General features: G+C 52.5%; 1 protein-coding gene across 1 annotated transcript; it reads right to left on the bottom strand.

Moving 5' to 3' along the window:
* Positions 1-1,118: 1,118 nt before the first annotated feature.
* LMCD1 (LIM and cysteine rich domains 1) lies at positions 1,119-20,770 on the bottom strand. The gene is made up of 6 exons (XM_071756381.1): positions 20,702-20,770; positions 10,092-10,180; positions 8,700-8,955; positions 5,237-5,563; positions 1,996-2,211; positions 1,119-1,376 (listed from the first exon to the last, which is right to left on the bottom strand). Exons 1-6 carry the CDS (start codon positions 20,768-20,770, stop codon positions 1,218-1,220), a joined length of 1,116 nt encoding a protein of 371 aa, XP_071612482.1. The 3' UTR covers positions 1,119-1,217.
* Between the last annotated feature and the right edge of the window lie 200 nt (positions 20,771-20,970).

The following is a 20,970-nucleotide window of genomic DNA, read 5'->3' as shown; positions in this document are numbered from 1 at the left end:
ATTCCAGTTCTCTGGCAAATAATGTAGACATTTAATAGAAGCAAAAAGACAGAGCACACAGACACCTGCCAGCCTGGACTACCTGATAGTTTCAGTAGCAGGTCCAGTACCAGAAGCATTGCATGACTTTGGGAACAAATACTTTTGGCAGAGACCCCGTGCCAGATCCCAGGATGGTGTCACCTCTGTCACATCCAAGAGGTGATGGGGACCTTCCCTAAGGAGGAGGGGCTGTGGGATAAGGTCTGGTGAGGGTGCTGCAGGCTCCAAGGGGAAGGTCTGGTCCTTGCAGAGGGTCACTGATGCATTACAGGAATTACACTGCAGAATCAGCACAATACCCTCCCAATCCCCCCCAAGCACAATCCCCCTCCCAATTTCCAAATTTTATGTAAAGCTATTTTCCATAAAATTCCTGGTCAAACCCAGCTGGAATAAAAGCCCATGCTTTAAATGCTGTACGACCTCCCAGGTGGTGGTAAAAACACAAAGCTGCTCTGTGGCAACTCCCTGCCCTGAGACAGGCAGATGGAGGGGGAAGAGGGTCCCTGGGACCTTCTGGGAATGCTGCTGCATTCCAGTGTCAGGGATAATGCTGACAGGGGCTGAGCTGCACCATCCCACCAGAGTTAAAGCCATCACCCACTTGCACAACTCATTATTTTTATATTATTGTACACGGAGGAGAAAGCTACAGTTGCTGCAGTTTTACATCGTGCTTTCAGAAAATAATCACCCAGGTTAGTTAAATCCTCCACACCTGTTGCTTTAGTACAGTTGTCAGCAGCCTGTTAGTGTAAACTTCCAGTATGGATTGCAAAAAAAAGAGCAAGCCTTCTTTTTGACTGTGACCATAGGTTTAGTATGCCAGAAGTTACCTTTGAGATGTGTTATTTCCAAAAGACTATTGCAAGATCTTAGTTGCAAGAAGCTTGGAGAGACTTGATAAACACCACAGAAGCCCCTTTGCTGTCCTTCCTGGTCAGACATGCTGATGTCAGGAGCTTCCTTTGCTCCCTCCCCACAAAACACTCCTCCGAGAGGCAGTGCCTGCAAGGGGGCACTTGGTTGCTTGAAAGTCAATAGCCAGGCTCTGGGTTTTTTTTTTGGTTTTTTTTTTTGTTTGTTTTTTTGGTTGGTTTTTCTGTTTTTTTAAACCTTCCCCTTCTGGTGAATTGCTCCCCAGCTCTGGGGGGACTTGGGGAGCTGCTCCCTGCTCAGAGGTGTCTGCTCTTGCTGCAGGTGATGCAGAGGAGGCCAGCGGTGTCCAGGACGAAGGCTTTGCCGGTCAGCAGCGTCTCACACTCCAGGCAGGAAAAGTGCTCCTTGTGCCAGGCCATGCCCTCTGCCTGCTGGTAATCCTCTGAGAAGATGAGCTGCAGGGGGGACAGACAGACAGACAGACCATTGCTCATTTCCACCACCTTGCCAGGCAGAGCTGGGAGAACTCCATGCCTCCCACCAGGTCTGCTGGCCATGGAGGGCAGGCGTTGGGAAGGGGTTCATAAAATGGACAGGATTGCTTTGGCTGAAACCCCTCAGGCTGTCAGTGCAGCTGAGGTGGGCTGTTGCTGAGACAGAGCCCAGAGCTGGCTGGGACCACCAGTAACACCAGTAACACCAGAGTGAGGGACTGGATGCTCTCAAAGGTCTTTTCCAACCAGAACAACCCTACCATTAACAGCCCCTTCTCTGCAGGTACCGCCAGCTCCCCAGAGCAGCCCTGGGAGGTCTGGGTTGGTGTGAGGGGGTTTGGGGGTGTGGGTTGGTTTGGGGGCGTGGGTTGGTGTGAGGGGGTTTGGGTTGGTTTGGGGGTGTGGGTTGGTTTAGGTGTGGGTTGGCGTGAGGGGGTTTGGGTTGGTTTGGGGGTGTGGGTTGGTTTAGGTGTGGGTTGGCGTGAGGGGGTTTGGGGTGTGTGTTTGTTTTTAGGTGTGGGTTGGTGTGAGGGGTTTGTAGGCACAGCTGATGTCCCTGAGGGGTCCTGGGGGTCCGTACCTCATCGCAGGCAGCACAGCGTGGGCGCAGGCTCTCGCAGTAGTGCCTCCCGCACCAGGCTGCCCCACTCTTCCAGAAGTAGATGAGGTCGACGAGGGGCTGGGCGCAGCGGCAGCAGACGAAGCAGGATGGGTGCCACAGCCGGGAGTACCCGGCCCTGTCTGCGTACACCACCGGGCAGTCCCCGGGCACCGCCGCCTTGCAGGCCTCGCAGCGCTGTGGAGAGACGTGGGGGCTGGGAGCGGGGCACGGGGCTCTGCTGTCGCTCACCCCATCACGGGGACCCTTCCAGACTCAAGGGCTGTCCCCAACGTGTCCCCCTCCCACTGCAGAGAACCCCCCAGCCCTGCAGCCCCACAGCCAGAACAAACACCGGCGCCTTCCTAACTCCCACCTCCTTCCTTGCCAACAAGAACTGTTAAAAAAAAAACCAAACCCACAACCCAACTTTGCTGTTTCTCTCCATGGCAGTTCTTCACAGGGCTTTTCCTAAGCGCCGCATAACCTCTATCCCCCTGCCATTTACACACTAAATAAAGAGCAGATCTTCAAACTTAAGATGGGATTGCAGCTCAGTACTCGTTTTACATCTCTACGGCATAGGGAGAGGAGTGAAGACTTTATTAGCAGCATTACCAGAGGTGTTGGCCAAGAAAGTGTCCCTCTCTCCTAAGCTTTTTTCCAACTCGCTCTCTCTGCTGGCTGTGGTTTAGCAGTGACAGCTCCCGCAGAAGCAGCTCCCCGGGCATCACCAGAGCTCTCACAGCACTGGAGGCCTCCAGGGTTTTGGGACAAGGGCTGATTTTGATCAGGGTTTGGTTTGATTCCAACACAGTGGCTTGTAACACCAGGAGGCTTTCCAGTTCTCAGGGGGTTAAAGACGATTCTGCGCTCAGTGGAGAACGTTCAGGACACACTCGTTGCAGGGATGGGCCCCTGTCTGCAGCCCAGAAGAGCTCAAAAAGCTGAGCTTGAGCTCAGACACCTCTCTCATGGTGATTTACATTGGCCCTGCACGTTTTTCCTTTACACACCAATTTCAACACAGCCTGAGTGTGCAATAAAGTTTAACAACCCTAGCACTGAGCCCACACAAACATCCCAGCTTGTGTCTGGGTGCAGCACGGGTGCCTTCTGGGTTTATTATCTTCTACAGCAAGGGTGATGATGGTTTTGTGGTTTGGTTTTGCTTCCTTTTTTTTCCCCCCATGCCTGATATTCATAAATCTATATATCAGACTCCCACCTTGATCTGAAATAGGGTGAAGTCAAGCTGCTGGGGCTGATAAAAAGGTTTGGTATTTAATAGATTCCAATCTGTGTTCTACTTCTAATGGACTCCATGATGAAACATTGCACAACATCCTTGACAGTCAGGATCTCCAAAATGAGCTACTCAGCACCACGCTTTCCCTCTCTGCCCCTCAACCAAAGGCACTGTGTCTTCTCAAAAAGCTTTCCTCATTGATGCAGCCCTGCAGGTCTTGGAGGACTGGGACAAACTCCATGCCCTGGAAGGGTCCTAGGCAGCTGGTGGCACCCCTGGGCATCACCTCTTGGAGGGCAGCACTGGAGGGAGGCTCCGGGGAGCTTCCTCAGGCTTGGGAACACACACAGTGTTTAACACCCACATTTTAGGAGACATATGGGTATGAAACCTCCACTCCTGATCTATTCTCATCTATGCTGTAGCCCTGAACACATCAACAGCATTAACACCTCCAGTGCTGCTGGCTTTGTGAACTTCAGATTCTCAGTCCCTTTAACACTCATTCTTGGTCTTCCTGGAGCTTATTTCAGCCTCACACATATGACAAAGCAAAGCACTATAGCTCATTCTTCCACAGCAAAACATTTTGTCAAGGCCAGAAGCCCTTCTGGAAGTTCAGAACATTCCAGATCTTGGGACACAGTCCATTCCTATCAGGTCAGCTGCAGCAATTTGTGCACAGGAGATCAAATTCAAGCTGGCAGTGTTCTGTTAGAAGGGAAAGAGGAGCTCACTATGGCCAGAAACTCCAGCACCCCCACTGAAGCTGAGCTGTGCAGAGTGCTGGTCAAAATGGATTTTCAAACTGCTATCGAAACAGCTCCATTTTTCAGTGAGTGCCTCTAGAAAAATGATGCTTTAAACTATGGAGAGTAACATCACAGTTATGTATTTATTTGGAAGGACAATCTTGCAGTCTAAATAAACCCCTATTGCCAAGATGACTTTTATTAATGAGTTTAATAGAAACCTTCCTTTCTTGGCTTAAAATTCTTTGTCTGATTCAGTATTTTGTTGCAATAGTGAAAAACTTTCACTGTATCACTGGACTCTGAAAGTCAGAGTTAATAGAAAAGGCCATAGCAGAGGGGAGACATTACCCAATATGGAATGAAAACTGCTCTTAGCATCTTACAGTCTCAGTGCAGTAATGGCTAGAGACATCTTGTCTTGAAAACACTCAGACACCACTTCTTCTCCAGCTTTAAATCCCCTGCTGCAAGTCACCCTGACGAGGGACAGTACAAAATATCTTTCACTCACCATATTTTATGATAAGTTCAGCAAAAAGCCTCTCCAGACAGCGCTGGGAGAATCTCAAAGGGTGCTAGGGAACGTCAGTCATCACCCCGTGGAAATGAGTTTTTATGGCCAGAGACGTGCCTGGTCTGTACAGAGTTCTCCAGAGCCATCTCAGCCCTGGGAGCACCATCTCTGTGTTCACTACCTGGCACTCATCAGACTGAGCCACCACTCACTAACTCACAGGAAAACTCTTTCTGCTCTTGAGCACCTGATGCTCGGTCACCCAGGGACATGTCACCCCCAACCTCTCCGAGTCTGGAAGATTCCCTTTCCATGGTGGTTCAGCACAGCTCTTGCTGCAGAAGCAGGGAGATAACCCAGCCTCTGAGATGGCCCCTGTGCTCAGCAGGGCTGCTGGGACCACACCAGGGGTCCTGCTGGGACCACACCAGGGGTCCTGCTGGGACCACACCAGGGGTCCTGCTGGGACCACACCAGGGGTCCTGCTGGGGTACCAAAGCACACTGTGGGCAGCTGAGCAGCACTTTTTCCCATGCTGGCAACTGGGAAAAGCAGAGCAGCAGGCTGGGAGAAGCCCTGGAGCAGCATCAGGAACCAGGCACAGGTCACCCTGGCTGGTGCTGTCTTTTTTCCTCTCTAGCTGAGACCGAATCTGACCCTGAGAGCTTTCCAAGCCCCCCTGCCAGCCCATCCCAGCACACTTACGTAGATGCCCTCCGTGGGCTCCAGAGCCCCGTTGGACTCGGGGGTTTTGCTGCCGGCGATGCTCTCATCCTGAGCCTTCCCCTCCTCCTTCCTGGCACCACCCTGGCCTGGCAGTGCCACCTCCCCGACGCCCAGAGCTTCAGCTTTGTACTTCTTCACAAAGTCTTCCATCAGCTTCACCTCTCCCTCGGCCAGGCCCTGGCAGTGGGATGGGTCCTGGTCGTAGAGCGGGAGCTGCCTCACCAGCTGGTGCCGCCGGTACCGCGCCCCGTCCGTCCCTGCCACCGGCTGCATCTCCTTGGGGATCAGCTCCATGTACTGCATGGCCTGGCATGGAGAGAGCACCCACGGTCACCCACCCCAGGCACCTCCAGCAGGCAGCACCACCTTCCTCTGGCAGAAAAGAGGCCTGAGGGGTGACCTGCTTGCTCCCCACCAGCAACGTGGAGCGAGGGGAGGGCTTGGTCTCTTCTTCCCAGTGCTAAGACAAGGGAAACAACTTCAAGTTGCCCAGGGGAGGTTTGGATTAGAGATTGGGAGCAATTTCTTCACTGAAAGGGTTGTCACAGACTGCCCAGGGAGGTGGTAAAAACACCATCCCTGGAAGGACTGAAAAGATCTGTAAACATGGCTCAGAAGGACAAGGGTTAGTGGTGGGCTTGGCAGAGCTGGGTTAATGGTTGGGCTGGGTGATCCTAAAGGTCTTTTCCAAGCAAAACTATCCCATGATTCTTCACACTGGTGCTTTGAAGACAAATGCTCAGCTCATGTAATGGAGCAGAGGCAGAAAACATGCCCGTGCCCCTTCCCCTCTGAGCTGTTCTACTCTTCAGAACTAAAAAGCTGAACTTAATCAGATGCAAGCAGCAGCCAGGCTGTTGTTATTAATTCCATCCTCAGTAAACAGGTTGGGTGGTTTTTAGAGACTTTTTTTGTTTTTTTCAATTTAGGGTTTTTTTTTTTAAAAACAATCCAGACTCCTCAGAAAAACAAAGCAGCAAAGAATTGCTTCACTACTTTGCACCAGATCCCCCCCCTTGCTGGCACTAGCACACCACTGTTCCAGGTAATTTGACCACAAGGCTGCTGAAAAGACCAGAAACACAAACATAAAAACCTGAGGCCAGCCAGCTTCCTGCTGCCTTCTGCCAGGACTGGGAGAGCTCTGGGAACAGGTCAGAGACTGCACCAAGGGCACCCCAGAGTGCCTGTGAGCTGCACACAGCAGTTTATACTAAAAGATCCCCTCTTATCAATTAAAAATATAACCCTAATATAGGAAAAAGCAGCCAGATAGCAGTGCAGTCTGCAGGTAACAGTGACAGCCACCAGCTCTGCCATTCTGCAGCAAAGGGAAGGTCCTTGGTCACTGCTACAACCTGCAAAGTAAACCCAACAAACTCCCAAAGCAAGTCCCTGCTCACCTGGCTCACTGGCCCCCTGGTCCCTGTCTCAAGAGCAGAGCAAACCCTGATCTTGTGAGATCCCCCCCAAGTGTTTGGGGAGGTGGGCTCTGCACAGTTAACTCCTGGCCGGGTGCTGAGGGAAGGGAGTTTCCCACTCGAGGCATTTTTCCTATTGTAGTGTGAAGAGCAAAGGGGCAGCCAGTTGGCTCCTGGCCATTCCGGTTTAAAGACCAGCATCCAGCTGCATTAAATTTGCTTCTTACTTGGTCAGCATTTGAAAAACTGAATTTTAAGAAAAGCAGAGGAGTGATTAACCGTTTACTGTACGCAGTCTGGCTCAGCATGGTCTTCTTAATACAGAATCTGAGCAACACTAAACAACTCATCAGCTCTTTGACAACTCCAAAGGCAGCTTCCACCTCCGCTACTTTCAACCAGATTGCTGCCTTGCAGAGCAAGATCCCTGCAGGATTCCACCCCAAGCTTCCAGCCTGCCTTCAGAAGGAAGTCACGGCAGCAAGGCTGAAACCCTTTTGGCCCCAGTCCCTTCTGAACAATCCTGAGGAGGGCTGATGTCCAACACTCCTCCTAAAAGTATGGCAAGTTGATCTTCACCCTTTATCAAGGCTCTCTTCAGCTCCCCTGCACCCTGGGTCCTGCCCCTCCTTGGAGCTAATTGCTCTGCATCAATTAGCACCCCAGGCCCGAATGCATCTCCTCCTCCTTTGCCCCTCCAAGGTGGGATGGCAAACAAGTTCTAAGAAGAAATAACCAGTCTGCCTCTTGGGTCTGCTGCTGCAATTCAACATTTGTTTCCCTGATTCTCCTTGAAAAAAAAAATCTGGTTGCAATTTTCAGCAGCTTTAAATTATTTGTTTAATTTGAAGAGCAAAAGCTGTCCACTAATGACAGAGTAACATAGAATGGTTTTGGTACCACAACAGAGTTAAATGCTCTCCCTCAGGAACTGCTCTGCTGGCTAACACCTCCCCATGCCAAAACCACTTCCACTGCTTCCCACAGCAATGGGAATCAGGCACAGGAGGGGAGGTGGGATTGGGGGCTTGTTTTTGGATCCTGACATGGAACTGTGCTCCCCATCTTCCTTTTCTACTCCCAGTTGTCTTTAAATTACTGCCTCAGCAAGCAGAGAAAATTATTTATGAAAGACAAGAGTTATTTTGCTGTTATCAGTACAGCCCTCTTCTGAACAAAATAACTGACAAACACAGTGCTGACTGAGATGCAGCATTACTTCTCTTCACATTGATTTATTTTCTCTGCTTTTGAGACAGACTGAAGCGTAATTTCCTGAAGTGTTTGCTAAAAAACCCTCCAGGTTAGTGGAAGTGTCCCAGCCAGCTAGGACAGCCTCACACCCAGATGATGAAGAGCTCAGGCTCCTCAGGCAAGGTAGGATCTCCCTCTCCAAAGGGATTCCCAAGCCTGGGGCCAACTCCTGCCCAAACAAGCCACCCAAGCAGCTTGGGCCAAGCTTCTGGGAGAAGCAGTGGAGACAGACCAGTGTTGCTTTAGAAGTATGGATGGGTCTCTGGAATTACCTTGTTGTCTTTGTGTGTGTCCCACAGCTTGCAGAGCCTCCTGCCTGCATGGTGCCCTCCAGGGGTGCTTGGGGAGAGGGCAAAATCCCAGCCCAGATACCCCCAGATGGCTCCCACATCCAGCAGAGGGGTTGGGAATGCCTGGCTGGGCTGCACAGGCTGTGTAGGACTGGCAGGGCAGCAGAGATGGGATCTCTCCTCAGCAATGTTTTTATTGGACACGAGCTTCACCAAAGCAGTGAGCTTTCAAGTTCTAAAGCCCATTAAGACTTTGAGAAACGTAAGCAAACCTATAAAAACCTCAAGGCAGTCCATTCCCCTCCCTTACCTACTCTGGTTATTTACATTTTTCCAAGACACAAAGTGCTACGCACGTCCTTGCCCCGGGAGGCAAACCTGATGCTTTTCTGGCACTTCCCCTGATCTTACTCCAAGCTGAGCTGTGTTCTCCACAAAGTGCCAACTCCCCCCCAGGTGTGCTGGGGATCATCTTACCAGCTTCTGGGTGAGCCCCGGGGGAGCCCACTCGTAGGTGATGGTGTTGAAGGTGGGGTCCTTCCGTGAGACGATGGGGTTGGTGACGATCATGCGGTTCCTCTTGTAGATGCGGGCACCGTCCCCTCCCTTGACCCGGGCAGTGAGTGAGGAGTACCTGGAGTCTGACAGCAGCCTCCCGATCTTCCGATCGTCCTCCACGTCTGAGCTCAGGGTGTGATCCTCCTGGCTGCATTTGCATGACTTGCAGATTTTCCTGTGGGTGAGAAGGGAGAGCATCTGCTGAGTGCTCAGCCACGGAGCGCCCGCCTCTTCCAAAGGGTAAATGCAGACCACCCTCCCCAGCCCCCCCTCTTACAGAGCTCTACCTGCACACAAAAAAGTGACTGCAAAAAGAGGAATTGATACTTAAGGGTCTACCTTTTAGATTATAGCAGTGAGGACCCCCACAAGGCCACTCTGCTGGCCAGCTTTCCCATCAAATGCTGACAGCAAAAAAGAACAAACTCTGATACAACCCCCAGCATCTCAGCAGGGTCCTGGAACCAGCAGGATTCTGGAACAAGCAGGATTCACCCCAGCCTTTAATTGGCCTGATTGAAAAAGAATCAGTGATTCACCCAATTGCCTGTTTTGCAGTTGGGGAGCCTGCAGCCTCCTGCAGCCTCTCTGCACAGCCAGCAGCTTTGGAGAACACTGCTCAGCACACAGGACCTCTCCAGCCTCACAGAAAAGAGTCTGGTGTTTTGCAAGACAGCCTCAGAGGGCACTAATTCTTTTCTAATTAATGACATCTGGATAGCTGCCTTCCCTTCAAAGCCCCCTTTGTTTCTCCCCTCTGGGTGTGCAGGAAGGGCTGCAGCCCACAGCCCCTGCCCAGAGCTGAGCACACGGAACCAGTTGGCTCCCACACCAGCTGATACTGGTGGCTATTTACCCAAATTTAGATTTTTAAGAGGAAAAACTGGAAACAAAGTTATCAAATAACAAGCTGTCTCCAGAGCATAGGATTTCAGCTGTCAGGCTGCTGGGGACAGGCAGCAGCAACATCCACTGGGGTGCTGCCCAGAGGGACACAGGCAATGCTAGGGAAAACCCGCCCGGGGGGTTTTAAAGCTTGAAACACTGGCTTTAAGCACTTGTGAAAGAGAGTTGCACCCCTAAAAAATGAAAAAGCAGGGGAATGGGGTGAAGGGGATGGGGAGGAGGGTAATGGGGAGCAGGGGACACGAGCATCTTCCCAGCTCAGCAGCTGTCCCAACCCAACACGTGTCCTCTCCACCCCTGCCCAAGGGCTCTGCAGGTCTCTGCTCTTGGGGTGCTTGGAGCCTGACCATGGGCAGGTCCCCAGGGCTGGTGCTGGGGCAGGGCCCAGCCAGGCCAAGCCATTACCTCCAGGAATGTGGCTGGAAGCCCGGGCAGGTCCCTCTGCAGCGCAGACACGGCACCGCTCTTCCCGCCGGCGGCTGGCTCCCCGACATCTGGAAAACAGCACAGGGAGCTGGAGAGGCTTTATCCTCAAAGACCATCCCAGAACAGAGTGCTTACAGTGCTTTGTCCTTCAGCCATGCCTCATGGCCCATGAAGCCTCAAACCTCCCAAACACCGTCTGACCGCTGCCCCTGCAGCCCTTGCTGTTTTTTAAGGTTATTTTGGTTCAGCTCATACATTTCACGTGAACCTGCGCAAGTCAGAGCTTTGAGGCAGTGAGGTGTGGAGCTGCACTGCCACAACCTGCCACTAAACTGGCTTTCTGCAGCTTCCACCTCCTTGGTCCCCCAGGTTCAGGTGTATGGAGGTGCCATGTCCCCATGCCTCTGGTGCTGGGTTCTGCAGTGAGCAGGAAAGGCAGCAGGGAAGAGCTCTCAGAAAGACCTCTCACCCTGGGGCTTCAGAAAAATACCTCTTAAAAAAATGTCTTAGCCTGCTTCCCCTGCTCCTAGCATCCAGAAAAACAGAACATTTGATTCCTCGGCTCTGTGCCAGCTCTCCAGAACAGATAAAGACATTTAAGTTTCCAGCACAGGCCATTAACAATCTGGCAAGCTCTGGAACTGTGTGAGAGGTACCTACCAACTGATGGGGCTTTCTTTCTGCCTCTGATGGTAAGGACCCAGACAGAAGCTGAGTATAGGCAAGGGACAATGAGTGGTTGTTTACTTAAAATACAAACATGTGGACTAAATAAACTAATTTGGAAAAGTTTCATTGCATCTGAGGGGAAAAACAAAGGGAAAAGCATTGCCAGTAGCAAGAGCAGCACATGAAGCCCCACCACAGCAACCTGATGCTTCAGTCTCCAAGTGCCAGTGCAGGAACTCAGTCACCTGGGGGGCCACCAGCCCATGACCTCCCCACTGAAACACAACCCAGCCTTCCCCTTCATCACTTCAGTGCTAGAACCACCCTGCTTTGGCAGTTTATTCAACTGGGTAATTTGTTCTACTGGTCCAAATATGATTTCTGCTTCATGCCCCAGGCCCAGGTTTAGCTGCTCTTGCCTCAGCCTGAAGCCCAAGGCAGTATCCACTGCATCCCTTCCAGCACCCCAGGAACTGCCTTTGTCTCACCAGTTACACATTTCCTCAGCCCAAACAAACACAGCACAGTGGATCAGGTTCAACAGAGCAAATCTCAGCTCTTCTCTAAACCCACTGTTACTGTGCCATTGCCCAGACCCGCTGGCACCAACAGGACAGCCCAGCCTTTGGGTTACACACCAACAACTGTCACCCAGCTCCCAGACACCAAACCAAGTCCTATCCTTAAGCAATATGAAAACTGAGAGGCTCTCCAAGGCCAGGGGTGGCTCCCCAAGCCCACCATGTCTGGAGGTCGGCGTCACCCCTTGCATCCTCAGGAGCACAGGGAGGTTTGAGGTGCTCGTTTCCATCTCTGTGCAGGGGCCAAACATAACAGGAGTGGCTGCCTGGTCAGCAGGACTTCCTGCCCAGATATGGAGCTTCTCCTCGCAGCTCCTCAAGTATGCATAAAAGGAAATTTTTTTTTTTAAAAGACACAAGACACTGCAAAAAACCGCAAACCCAGTAAGATAATGGGAAACAAATGCTCACCAGCTGCCTTTGACTCCACCTATGCCCAAGCCCATCATCAGTGTTAATCAAGGAGATGCAAAAGTTTAAGATAAAAAATTTGAAGATATTTGTAATACCTTTTTTTTAAAAAAAAATAAAAATAAAGCCTGTGTCAACAAAGCTCCTGGACAAAAAGCAAGTTCTGCTCACCATGACTAGCTATACAGTGCATCTTAAGATTTCTGTTTTGGCTTTTTATGTCTTATAGCATTCTTGCTGCTAAAGGAGAGAAAGCAAGTCAGTGCAGAGGAAATTCTTAGGTAGTGAAACGATAGGAAATTGAGGCTGTTCTACCCACAAAACCAGCTCTGAATGATCTTGGGCATACGCCAGCAATACCATGGCTCACTCTGACACCAGCCAGGGGCAGGGCCAGCTCTGACACTGCTAGGTTTGCTCAGGGGCTGGAATATAGAGAGACTATAATGACAAGTGACAAGGAGAAAACCAAGCATGGCTCCTTCTCGGGTCAGAGTTTAAGGACTCCTTTGGAATGGAGCACTGAGCTACCAGGGCAAGTCTGGAGAGATCGTGCCCTCCTTAAGAGTCATGAGCAGGTCTGGGTCCAGCCCCACCATCCTGATCCATTCACAGCTCAGCAGAGACTCCACAAAGTTCTCCAGCTCTACCATCAGTGCACCCTGGCCAATGACCCCTCTGCCCCATGAGCCACAGAGCAGCTGGGGTGTTGAGTTTGTTGTGAGGGACCATCCAGCTGAAGAATTTGCTGAAGGTGCATAAGGCACACGTGGTCCCTTGCTTGCTGGCAATGCTTCACTTTCTCGTGCTCTCAGGCTCTCCCTAGAGCATCTCTGCTCAGCTGTGCACAAGGCACAGAGTCAGGGCAGATATGATCTCTTAGTTTTGACCCCCAGCAGCACGCTGCACATCATGAGGCCACAGCACTGACCTGGTGAAGTGACAGACAAGGTGGAAACAGGGAACTGGAGCCAGCTCCAGAGCTAAAGCAGTCCCTGTAACAGCAGGCTGGTAACCAAAGGAAGGAGATGCTTATCTGATCAGGGATGCTTGAACCATACTCCTTTGGAAGCCCTTTAGTTCCCATCTCCTGCAAGTCCAAGTGGCCTTGATCTTAGCACAAACTGAGCTTGCCATTGTCCTGCAGATGGGACAGCACTGCCCTGAGAGGCCAAGCAGCCTCCTGGCAGGATGGTTGCACCAGCAGCAGCACAGGAAACCACAGGGCAGCTTCTGCCAGAAGGGGACATCCCCTCAGTCAGCAGCAGCAGTGACCACCATGCCTCCAAAAAGACTTTTGGGATCAGCTGCCCCAGAAGGGAGCAGCCAACAGGGCTTCTGCAGAGCTTTCTGGATCCCCAAAGCCCCGATTGCACAACACCCTATTTGGAGACTAAAACCAGCGATGGAGACACGTAACCACCTCAAGTATGTTTTCTCCTCCTTTTTAGGCAGGGAAGAGGAAAAGCTGGTTTCCAAAAAGCTACTACAAGTTCACAACAGCCCTTCAGAGCCCAGGTCCTTGTTTCACCTCTCCTCGTGGGCAGATGGCTCTCCAGCACCCACAGCAGACACCCCGTGGAAGCCCCTGCCCCAGTGCTGGCACTGGACTCCCCACCCCAAGGAGCCAGAGCCAGGGCAGGGCTGCAGGGAAGCTTTGGGGACACCTGGAGGCTTTGGGTGGGGTCCCTCCAGATGGAAGGGATTTTAGAGATTAACAACTCCGACTTTGAGACCAAGTCCCTTGAACAAAATAAAAGGGAGAAGTCATTTGATACTCCCATGGGTGGGACGTGTTTGCTCAGCACAGTTGTTGAGGGGTAAGGATGGGGAGCTATGAATTGGCTGTCACAGTTTAACCAGAATAGAGCAAAGCTGCATAATTACAGGGAGCTAACAGACTGCCAGGCTAGCAGGAACTGGTGTGTAAGTGTTGACATCCAACAGAAGAGGTATCAGTACCAGTACTGGTACCGGTACCATGGTGGGGGAGCACTGCAGGCTCTGGAAAAGCACCTGAGTGTCAGTCAGGGCTGAGCAGTATTTACATGGGCTGTGGGACCAAAGTCAGCCAAGCCCAACAGCAAAACACAAACACATCCAAGGGGCTGCGTGCTGGCTGAAAGCAGGAATAAAGCCAGACTCAGTGCCTACACAAAAATCCCTCTTTGGTTGCATTTTCCTTCCTCCCGTGGGTCCAGCAGGGCAGATTTGCTATGATTGGTGTCTTAAACACAACCATTTGATGTGCCCAGCCCAAGGCACCCACCTTATGAGACAGCCCAGAATTAGAGGGCAGGCAGAACCCTGGTTTGCTCACAAGGAATGGATCCCCTCCTGCTGCCCCAAGTCCCCCAGTAACCAGAGCTGCCCTGGTTCTGCTCCCACACTGCTCTGTGGTACCTACAGAACAGGTCACCTTGGTAAGAGCCACTCTGAGCTAACAAGTAACCCAGTGTCAAGCAGCCTCAGTCCTGTTTTCATTTCCTAATTCAGGCTGAAAAGCACATGGACCAGAAGAAATCAGATTCTTAGTGATCTGGTCAAATTATCCAGACTGTTTTTCCCCTTCAGTGGTTCCTCTGCTGGCAAAAGCTTCACAGCAGTAGAACAAATCTGGTGATGGCTCAAATGAGGCCCTTACTGACAGCCCCTGGAGATGCCTGCATCCCTGCCTGCATCTCTGCCTGCATCTCTGCCTGCATCCCTGCCTGCATCCCAGCACAGCTCTGCAGCCACACAGGGCAAGAGACATGCCTGGCAATAAAAAGAAACCAAACCTAAGTTTGGATGTAACTTCATGATGGTCCAGAATGTCAGGTAAACACCAAAGGCACTAAAAACACAGCCTCAACATCCCAGCAGGATGGAAATGGCTGAAAAACCCTACAGCTTGGTTCAGCTATTTAAACAATTGCTTCCAGTCCCAAAAGACTAAGTTCCTTTTACTATGCAGGAGAACCCAAATCAACCCTCTCCCTTTTCCTGTGGCTGAAACCTCCTTTCCAGAGCTTGGCCTCAAGCCCCTTAATTCCTGGTCTGGATGGGCAATCTGTCCCCCTCAGCACTCTCCTACCTTGCTCTTCCATCTTGGAAACCCCTCCATAAATTCCCTGAGGCTGGGGATCACCTGCTTCTGCTTGAACCTGCCTCTCCCACTTCTGGGCAAAAATTACCCCCAACAGACATCACTGGAAAGCTGAAAAGTTCCACATAGCTCTTCTATGGAGTTGTTCCTCAGGATCCAGCCCTGAGCATGTCCTGGTGCTCCAGCACAAGAGGTGCAGCTGACCCAAAAATAAAGCAGCCGAGGGCTCAACCTGCAGGTACCACCTCTGGAACCCAGCAAACAAGCTGTGGGGGGATGAAATACCCCTGGTTCCAGGGGAAGGACAGGGAGCTGAGCCTGAGGCACCCCAGGGTTTGCTTTGGCTCATCCTTTTCTGGAGCAGAAGGTGCAGAAGTCTCAGATGGATCAGCCCCCTCTGGTTCCACTGCTCAGCCATTCATTAGGGAGGGTTTGCAAGGGCAAACATCCACTTTTGTAGTACCACAGCATTGTTTAGATTTGTTTTCTTCTCATTTTTACAGATAGAAAGCATCTTTTATTTTAGCAACACAAAAAACAGGGGGAGGCACTGACATCCAAGGGAACTATTCCAGTGGAGCTGCCAGGTCCCAACCTACAGGATGACAAACACAGCAGAACCAGAGGCTCTGCAAATGCCTCACTCCTCCTGGAGCACATAGTTGGCAGCATTCCTTTCTCCACTAACAATGTGTGAATTAATGATAAGGACAAACTTTGAAAAATAAGATGAACACATTTTTCCACAAGCAAGACAGTGCTACAGACCCGTGGTCCTACTTACCAAACCAAGGGAGGGAGTAGGTGTGTGTGATGGGAAGAATCCAACCAGATTTAATTGAACAGCAGCTGGGCTGACTTCCAGAGTGCTCAGATAAGTGTTTCATTGTTCATCAGTCACCTCCAGCCAGCCAGCTCCCTCCTTCCCACCTCCAGCTCCAAAGGTGCTGGATTGTCACCAGGAATGGGAGGGTCCCCTCACTGCACTGACTTGTTGCACTTCAGGACCTGCTCCCATCACATTTCTGTACACCACCACTGGTTAGGTCCTCCTAAACACCTCCTCAGCTCTGCTACTGCTACGTGCATGACCAGCAGAGGATCCAAACACAGGAAAGGTGCAGATGTGCCCCAAGGCAGGGTGCAGCAGGGTGCTTGGCCACCCATCCTCCTCCTCCTCCCCATTCCTCTGTGCTGCACCTTCCCTGCAGCAGCTCCACAAACCCCTCAAAAACCCAGAAGGCTCATCCAGCTGTGCAAGAATGCAGTAAAATGTCATTAGGCACAAAGTGTTTAAGAGGAAAGGGGGCAGCAAACCCAGAGCCCTCTGCCAGCTCCTGCAAAGCTGTCACCCCAGCCTCAGGGGCTGTGGTCCCATCCCCAGTGTCCAGATCCAGACCAGGTCACTTAAACTAGTGGCTATACTGGGTCACTGGATTAAGACCCACTGCTGACAGGAGCTGGCTGGCCTCCTCCACACTCCCTGTTGTAGTTGGCACTCGTGGATGCTCTTTGGTTGTCCAAGCAGACTTGGCAGCAGGGGTGACAGGAACACAGAATATTTTTTTTCCTCCACTGGACCTTTATAATCTTGCCATAAGTTACCCTCCCACCCAGAGGGGAAATAAGGTGAGGTGCTTTGGTGTGGCACGTTTCTAGGGCTTCAGAAATAGCAAATCAATGAGTCTGAGCTCATTTGGTAGCTGGTGATGGCCTGAAGCTGCTACTCGTGTCAGTTCTGCTTTACTGTGCTCTGCATCAGACTGACAAAGGGATGGGCACAGACCTGCAGAGAGCAAACCCAGCAAGAGGAGAGAGTCCCCCCTGCAGAGGGACAGAACCCCCCAGGAGCAGGGCAGAGGCTTTCAGGAGCTGAAGGGACGAGGCCAAAGGGTTTGGAGGAGGCAAGGTGGTGAGAGGATGTGATCAGTGGTAACCACACCAGGAAACTTCTCCTCTTCCAAAACTTACAAAGAGCTGCCCCAAAATCTTTCCCTTTCTCTGAGACCCATCTTTAAAAGGAGCAATAGCTTCAGGCTAGGACATCCGAATACGTCTTTTCCTGAATGGCTGAAATACAATATTTCCTTTTTAAATAGAGGGGAAAAAAAAAAATCTTAAACACTCCCAACACTGCAGGACGAGGGATTTTGTATCTTGTAAACTGTGTTTTATGGGACTCGATTTAGCTCCGAGTCCAAATCCCAAAATAAGCTCTTTAACCCGTGGGCTGCTTTATGATTTCATATCTATAAATACAGGCCCAGAGCTGAGCAGGTTTCTGCATTAGGATCCACATCTGCTTCCCATGACAGCTGCTTCCTCCCCAGGGCTCCAGCCCTGACCCTGCTCTGGGCCAGGGGTTCAGTCCCAGGAGTACAAACCAGCTTCCAGCTGGGGGTACCCAGGGGGCCAGAGCCACCCCCCAGACCCCTCCTGTCACAGGGAGCAGACCCCCTGCCCATCTAAAAGCTTCACACAGAAGTGATGGACCCTGAGCTTCTGCCAGGCTGTGCAGAGGCTACAGCCTGAAATCACCACCATGAAAGATGTCTGGAAGAGATAAATTACTTTCTGTGGTGTAACTGGTAGAAACAGAGCTGCAATGGCTCTGCAGTTACTGACAGGCTTTACACAAAACCATGGGAGACCCTGAAGTGTCCAAGTTGCTTGGAAGTGGTTGTGGACAGAATGGAGATGTTGCAGATGTGTCCTACTTCTGGGCATAACCCCGTTCTTTGGGAGGGGAGCATCTTCCCCTGAGGCCAAGCATCCCCCCAGCCCTGCAGAGCATCACCAGACACAGTGCTGGGGGACACAGCCAGGGCTCCATCCAGCCTGGGTGTCCTGCACACCTCGACTGAGGGACAAGGATAAAATGCATTAAAAAGCTGAGCCTCCAGTTCACTCCTGGAGTTCTCTCTCTGAATTGTTGGCCTTTCCCAAGGCAAGTTTCCAGCTGCTCAGTGTCTCCGTGCCCCCTGTCCCCAGGGGTGACCACAGCAGCAGTGCTGTTGCCCTCCTGCCCTGCACCCTGCCTGCTCTGCCTCTTTGCAAACCCCCACGCTGCAGAACTGAAGGAAGAAAAACCTTAAAGAACCAAAATTTGCATTAACTGAGTAAACTTTACCTTGGCTTCGAATGGGGCTTTTAGCTTAGTGGGTTATTTTCTTCCCCTGACAAAAAAATGGGCCGAGTTTAGGGAGAACAGTACACAAACCCTGCTGCCTGCCCCGTCCAGCTGAACCCACTCCAGCAGCACACAAAATGCCAGCCATCACGCTTTATCTTTGTTTCAGATTTTAACTCTCCATTTAGAATTTAATCTAAACAATCCATTTGCCAAACAGAATGCCGTCCCACTCATGCTGGTTTAATTTCCTCAGAAAGAATCCCATAATATGCTAGGCAAGACATCAACAATAATTAAACCCAACAGTGATTGAAAATCACATTTTCAGGGCCCTGCAACAAGCCCTAATGAGTTCCAGACTTGCCTTCCCTGACTTGCTCAAGCTGCCTGTGTGACACTGCCAAGCCAAATTAAAACTTGACAGGAATCCACCCCATGCCCAGAAAAAGTGCCCTGCTCAGGATTCAGGAAATTGAACAGCCTAAGACACCCATTTGTCTCCGGACAGATATTATTCAGACAGTGACCCAGGGCCTGTAGGACTTTCTTGTTTTTATTATGCCATGCCATACCTCTCCTGAAGTGCAAGCGAGCTGGGACTTTTCCTTTTTGACACTGCCAAGCCTGGTTCCAGCTCAGGTGATGAGGACTCAGGGACACCCCCCAGCAGCCACCAGCCAGACCTGGTCCCTCCCCAGATGGAAGTGAAATGGAAGCAGAGGCCTCATCCCCTGTGCTTCCCCAAGGGCAGCTCAGTACCCAGCTGCTCAGCTTGGGAAGGCTTTTGGGGTGCACTGTGAGCCCCCTGATGTGCTGCTGTGTGCCCTCCCTGCTCCATCCCCTGGGGATGATGCTCCAGAAGCTCCTGGGAGATGGGTTTGGCACAGGGACAGCTTAGCTGGGGAGGGGGGGGATTCTGCTCCATAGCACAGATTTGCTCAGCCCTCAACCCAGAGCTGCAGTCACCCCTGAGGAAGGGTCAGTCCTCACTCCTGCAGGGTTGGGCTTCACCCGGGGCCTGGGCAGAGCTTCCCAAGGGCCTCCAGTTGGCACCCAGAGGTGCTGTGGCCATCAGGACCCTCTGGACATGCCTAAGGGTTACCAGCAACAGGGACCTGCTGGCAGAGGACATCTTGCTCTGCACCCTGAGGGATGCCAGACCAGAGATGACCTTCCCAGCATGTCCTCACCAAGCCCTGGCCACTGCCCAGTCCATGGGGACAGGGTCACCTCACAGTGCCACACAGGGGGAGCCTGTCCTTGCTGGCAAGCACCCATGGGGACAGCAGGGACAGGAGAGGGGGGCAAGGAAGGGAGGAATCCCTCAGTCCCACCTGAAGCATCAGGTACTTCAGGCAGGGCACACAGAGAGCAGGAGCATCACACTGCTGAGGGGACATCCCTGCCACCCAGACCACAAGCTCTGCTGCCAAACACCAACATCTGCCCGGGGCAACCCAAGAGGAGCACCCAGTTTTTCACAAAACCCAGCAAACAAACAAACAAACTTTCCTGGGGATCCAGTAGTGGGACAGCTGAGACCTAACAGGGTGGAGTGACGACAGACAGGCTGACCTTCCCATCCTGACCACCAGGGAGGGACCTCCAAGGGCAGCACGGGCAAGAAATCCCTCCTAGAAATTCATGGCCAGGGGCGCCATCCCCCGGGAAGGGTCAGGGGTGCCCCTGTGCCCTGGCAGACCCCGAGAGGCCAAGTCCTGGCACGGTGACTCTCCTGGCAGCAGGAGATGGGATGACAACCCTATGGAAACCGAGGAGAGCTGGCAGGAGGTGTTGAACTCATCCCCTAATTTTGCAGTGACAAAGGTACCACCAGGAAGGTCGTGCGAGCAGCTGCTCCCTGACGGCCCATTCCACATGTTTTTTATTTAGCAAATAAAATCCCTTCCCTTCAGCCTCAGGCCGTGCCAGGAGGGCAGCTGGGTTATTCTGGTTGCTTTGCTCACCCAAGGGCACTGTGGCAGAGGTGCAAAGGCTTCCCAGGGGCTCGGAGGGGGCAGCAGCTCAGAGCAGTGGTGTGCAGAGCCTTCAACCAGTTCATTTAGACACCAAGCATCTGGTTTTGTTTTTCCAGCCGAAGCTTTGCTGAAGTAGATTCATTGTAGAGAAAGAAGCAAGGCTGGGCAGAGCCAGCACAGCCACAGCCACAGCCCGGCCGGATCTGCCCTCTTGAGGGAGAGGAAGAACCTCAGAGATCCTTCTGTCTTCTCTGAGCCCCGAGTGCTGGGTAACTCACATCACACACTGCCCGGACACCCTGCCCTGAGCCCCGGACCCCCGGGGAGCTTCAGTCCCGGTGCCTCGGGAGGGTCCGGACCAGAGCCCATAAACACAAGGGACAGGGACAGAGGCTGCAAAGAGCCCCGGGGTGCCGGGCGGGCGCTCCCCACGCAGGTACCGAACCATCGGAACCATCCCCGCCGCTGTCCCAGCGCAGAGGCTGCCGGAGGGGAGGGGAAGGTGAGGGGATGTTGGGATCAGAACCATGAAACCCGGATGGCTCCCAGTCCGAACCCCCGCTCCGCACGCAGCCTAACGCAGCCTGACCGGGCAAAGGAAGAGGAGGGAAGGGGGAAGCAGCCTCAGGGACCCCGTCCCGTCCCGTCCCGTCCCGTCCCGTCCCGTCCCGTCCCGTCCCGTCCCGTCCCGTCCCGTCCCGTCCCGTCCCGTCCCGTCCCGTCCCCACCTCGCACAGTCCCGAGTTCGGTTCCGTCCCCAGCGCTCCCGCGATCCCGGCCCGGCCGCCGCTTTTCATTGGCGACCGCGGCTGCCCCCGCGCCGCCTTCAGCCAATCAGCTGCCGGCACTAAACTTTCCTGGCCAATGGGGCGCGGCGGGGCGCGGGCAGCTCCTACGCGGCGCGCAGGGAGCGCGCAGGGAGCGCGCAGGGCAGGGACTGGGGGGATAAAAGGGAGGGGGTGGGGGGAGCGCAGCACCTGAGGCTTAGGAAATGAAC

Source organism: Heliangelus exortis, chromosome 12, assembly GCF_036169615.1.
Source record: "Heliangelus exortis chromosome 12, bHelExo1.hap1, whole genome shotgun sequence".
Classification (NCBI taxonomy): Eukaryota; Metazoa; Chordata; class Aves; order Apodiformes; family Trochilidae; genus Heliangelus; species Heliangelus exortis.
This window is presented reverse-complemented; position numbering and strand designations above follow the sequence as displayed.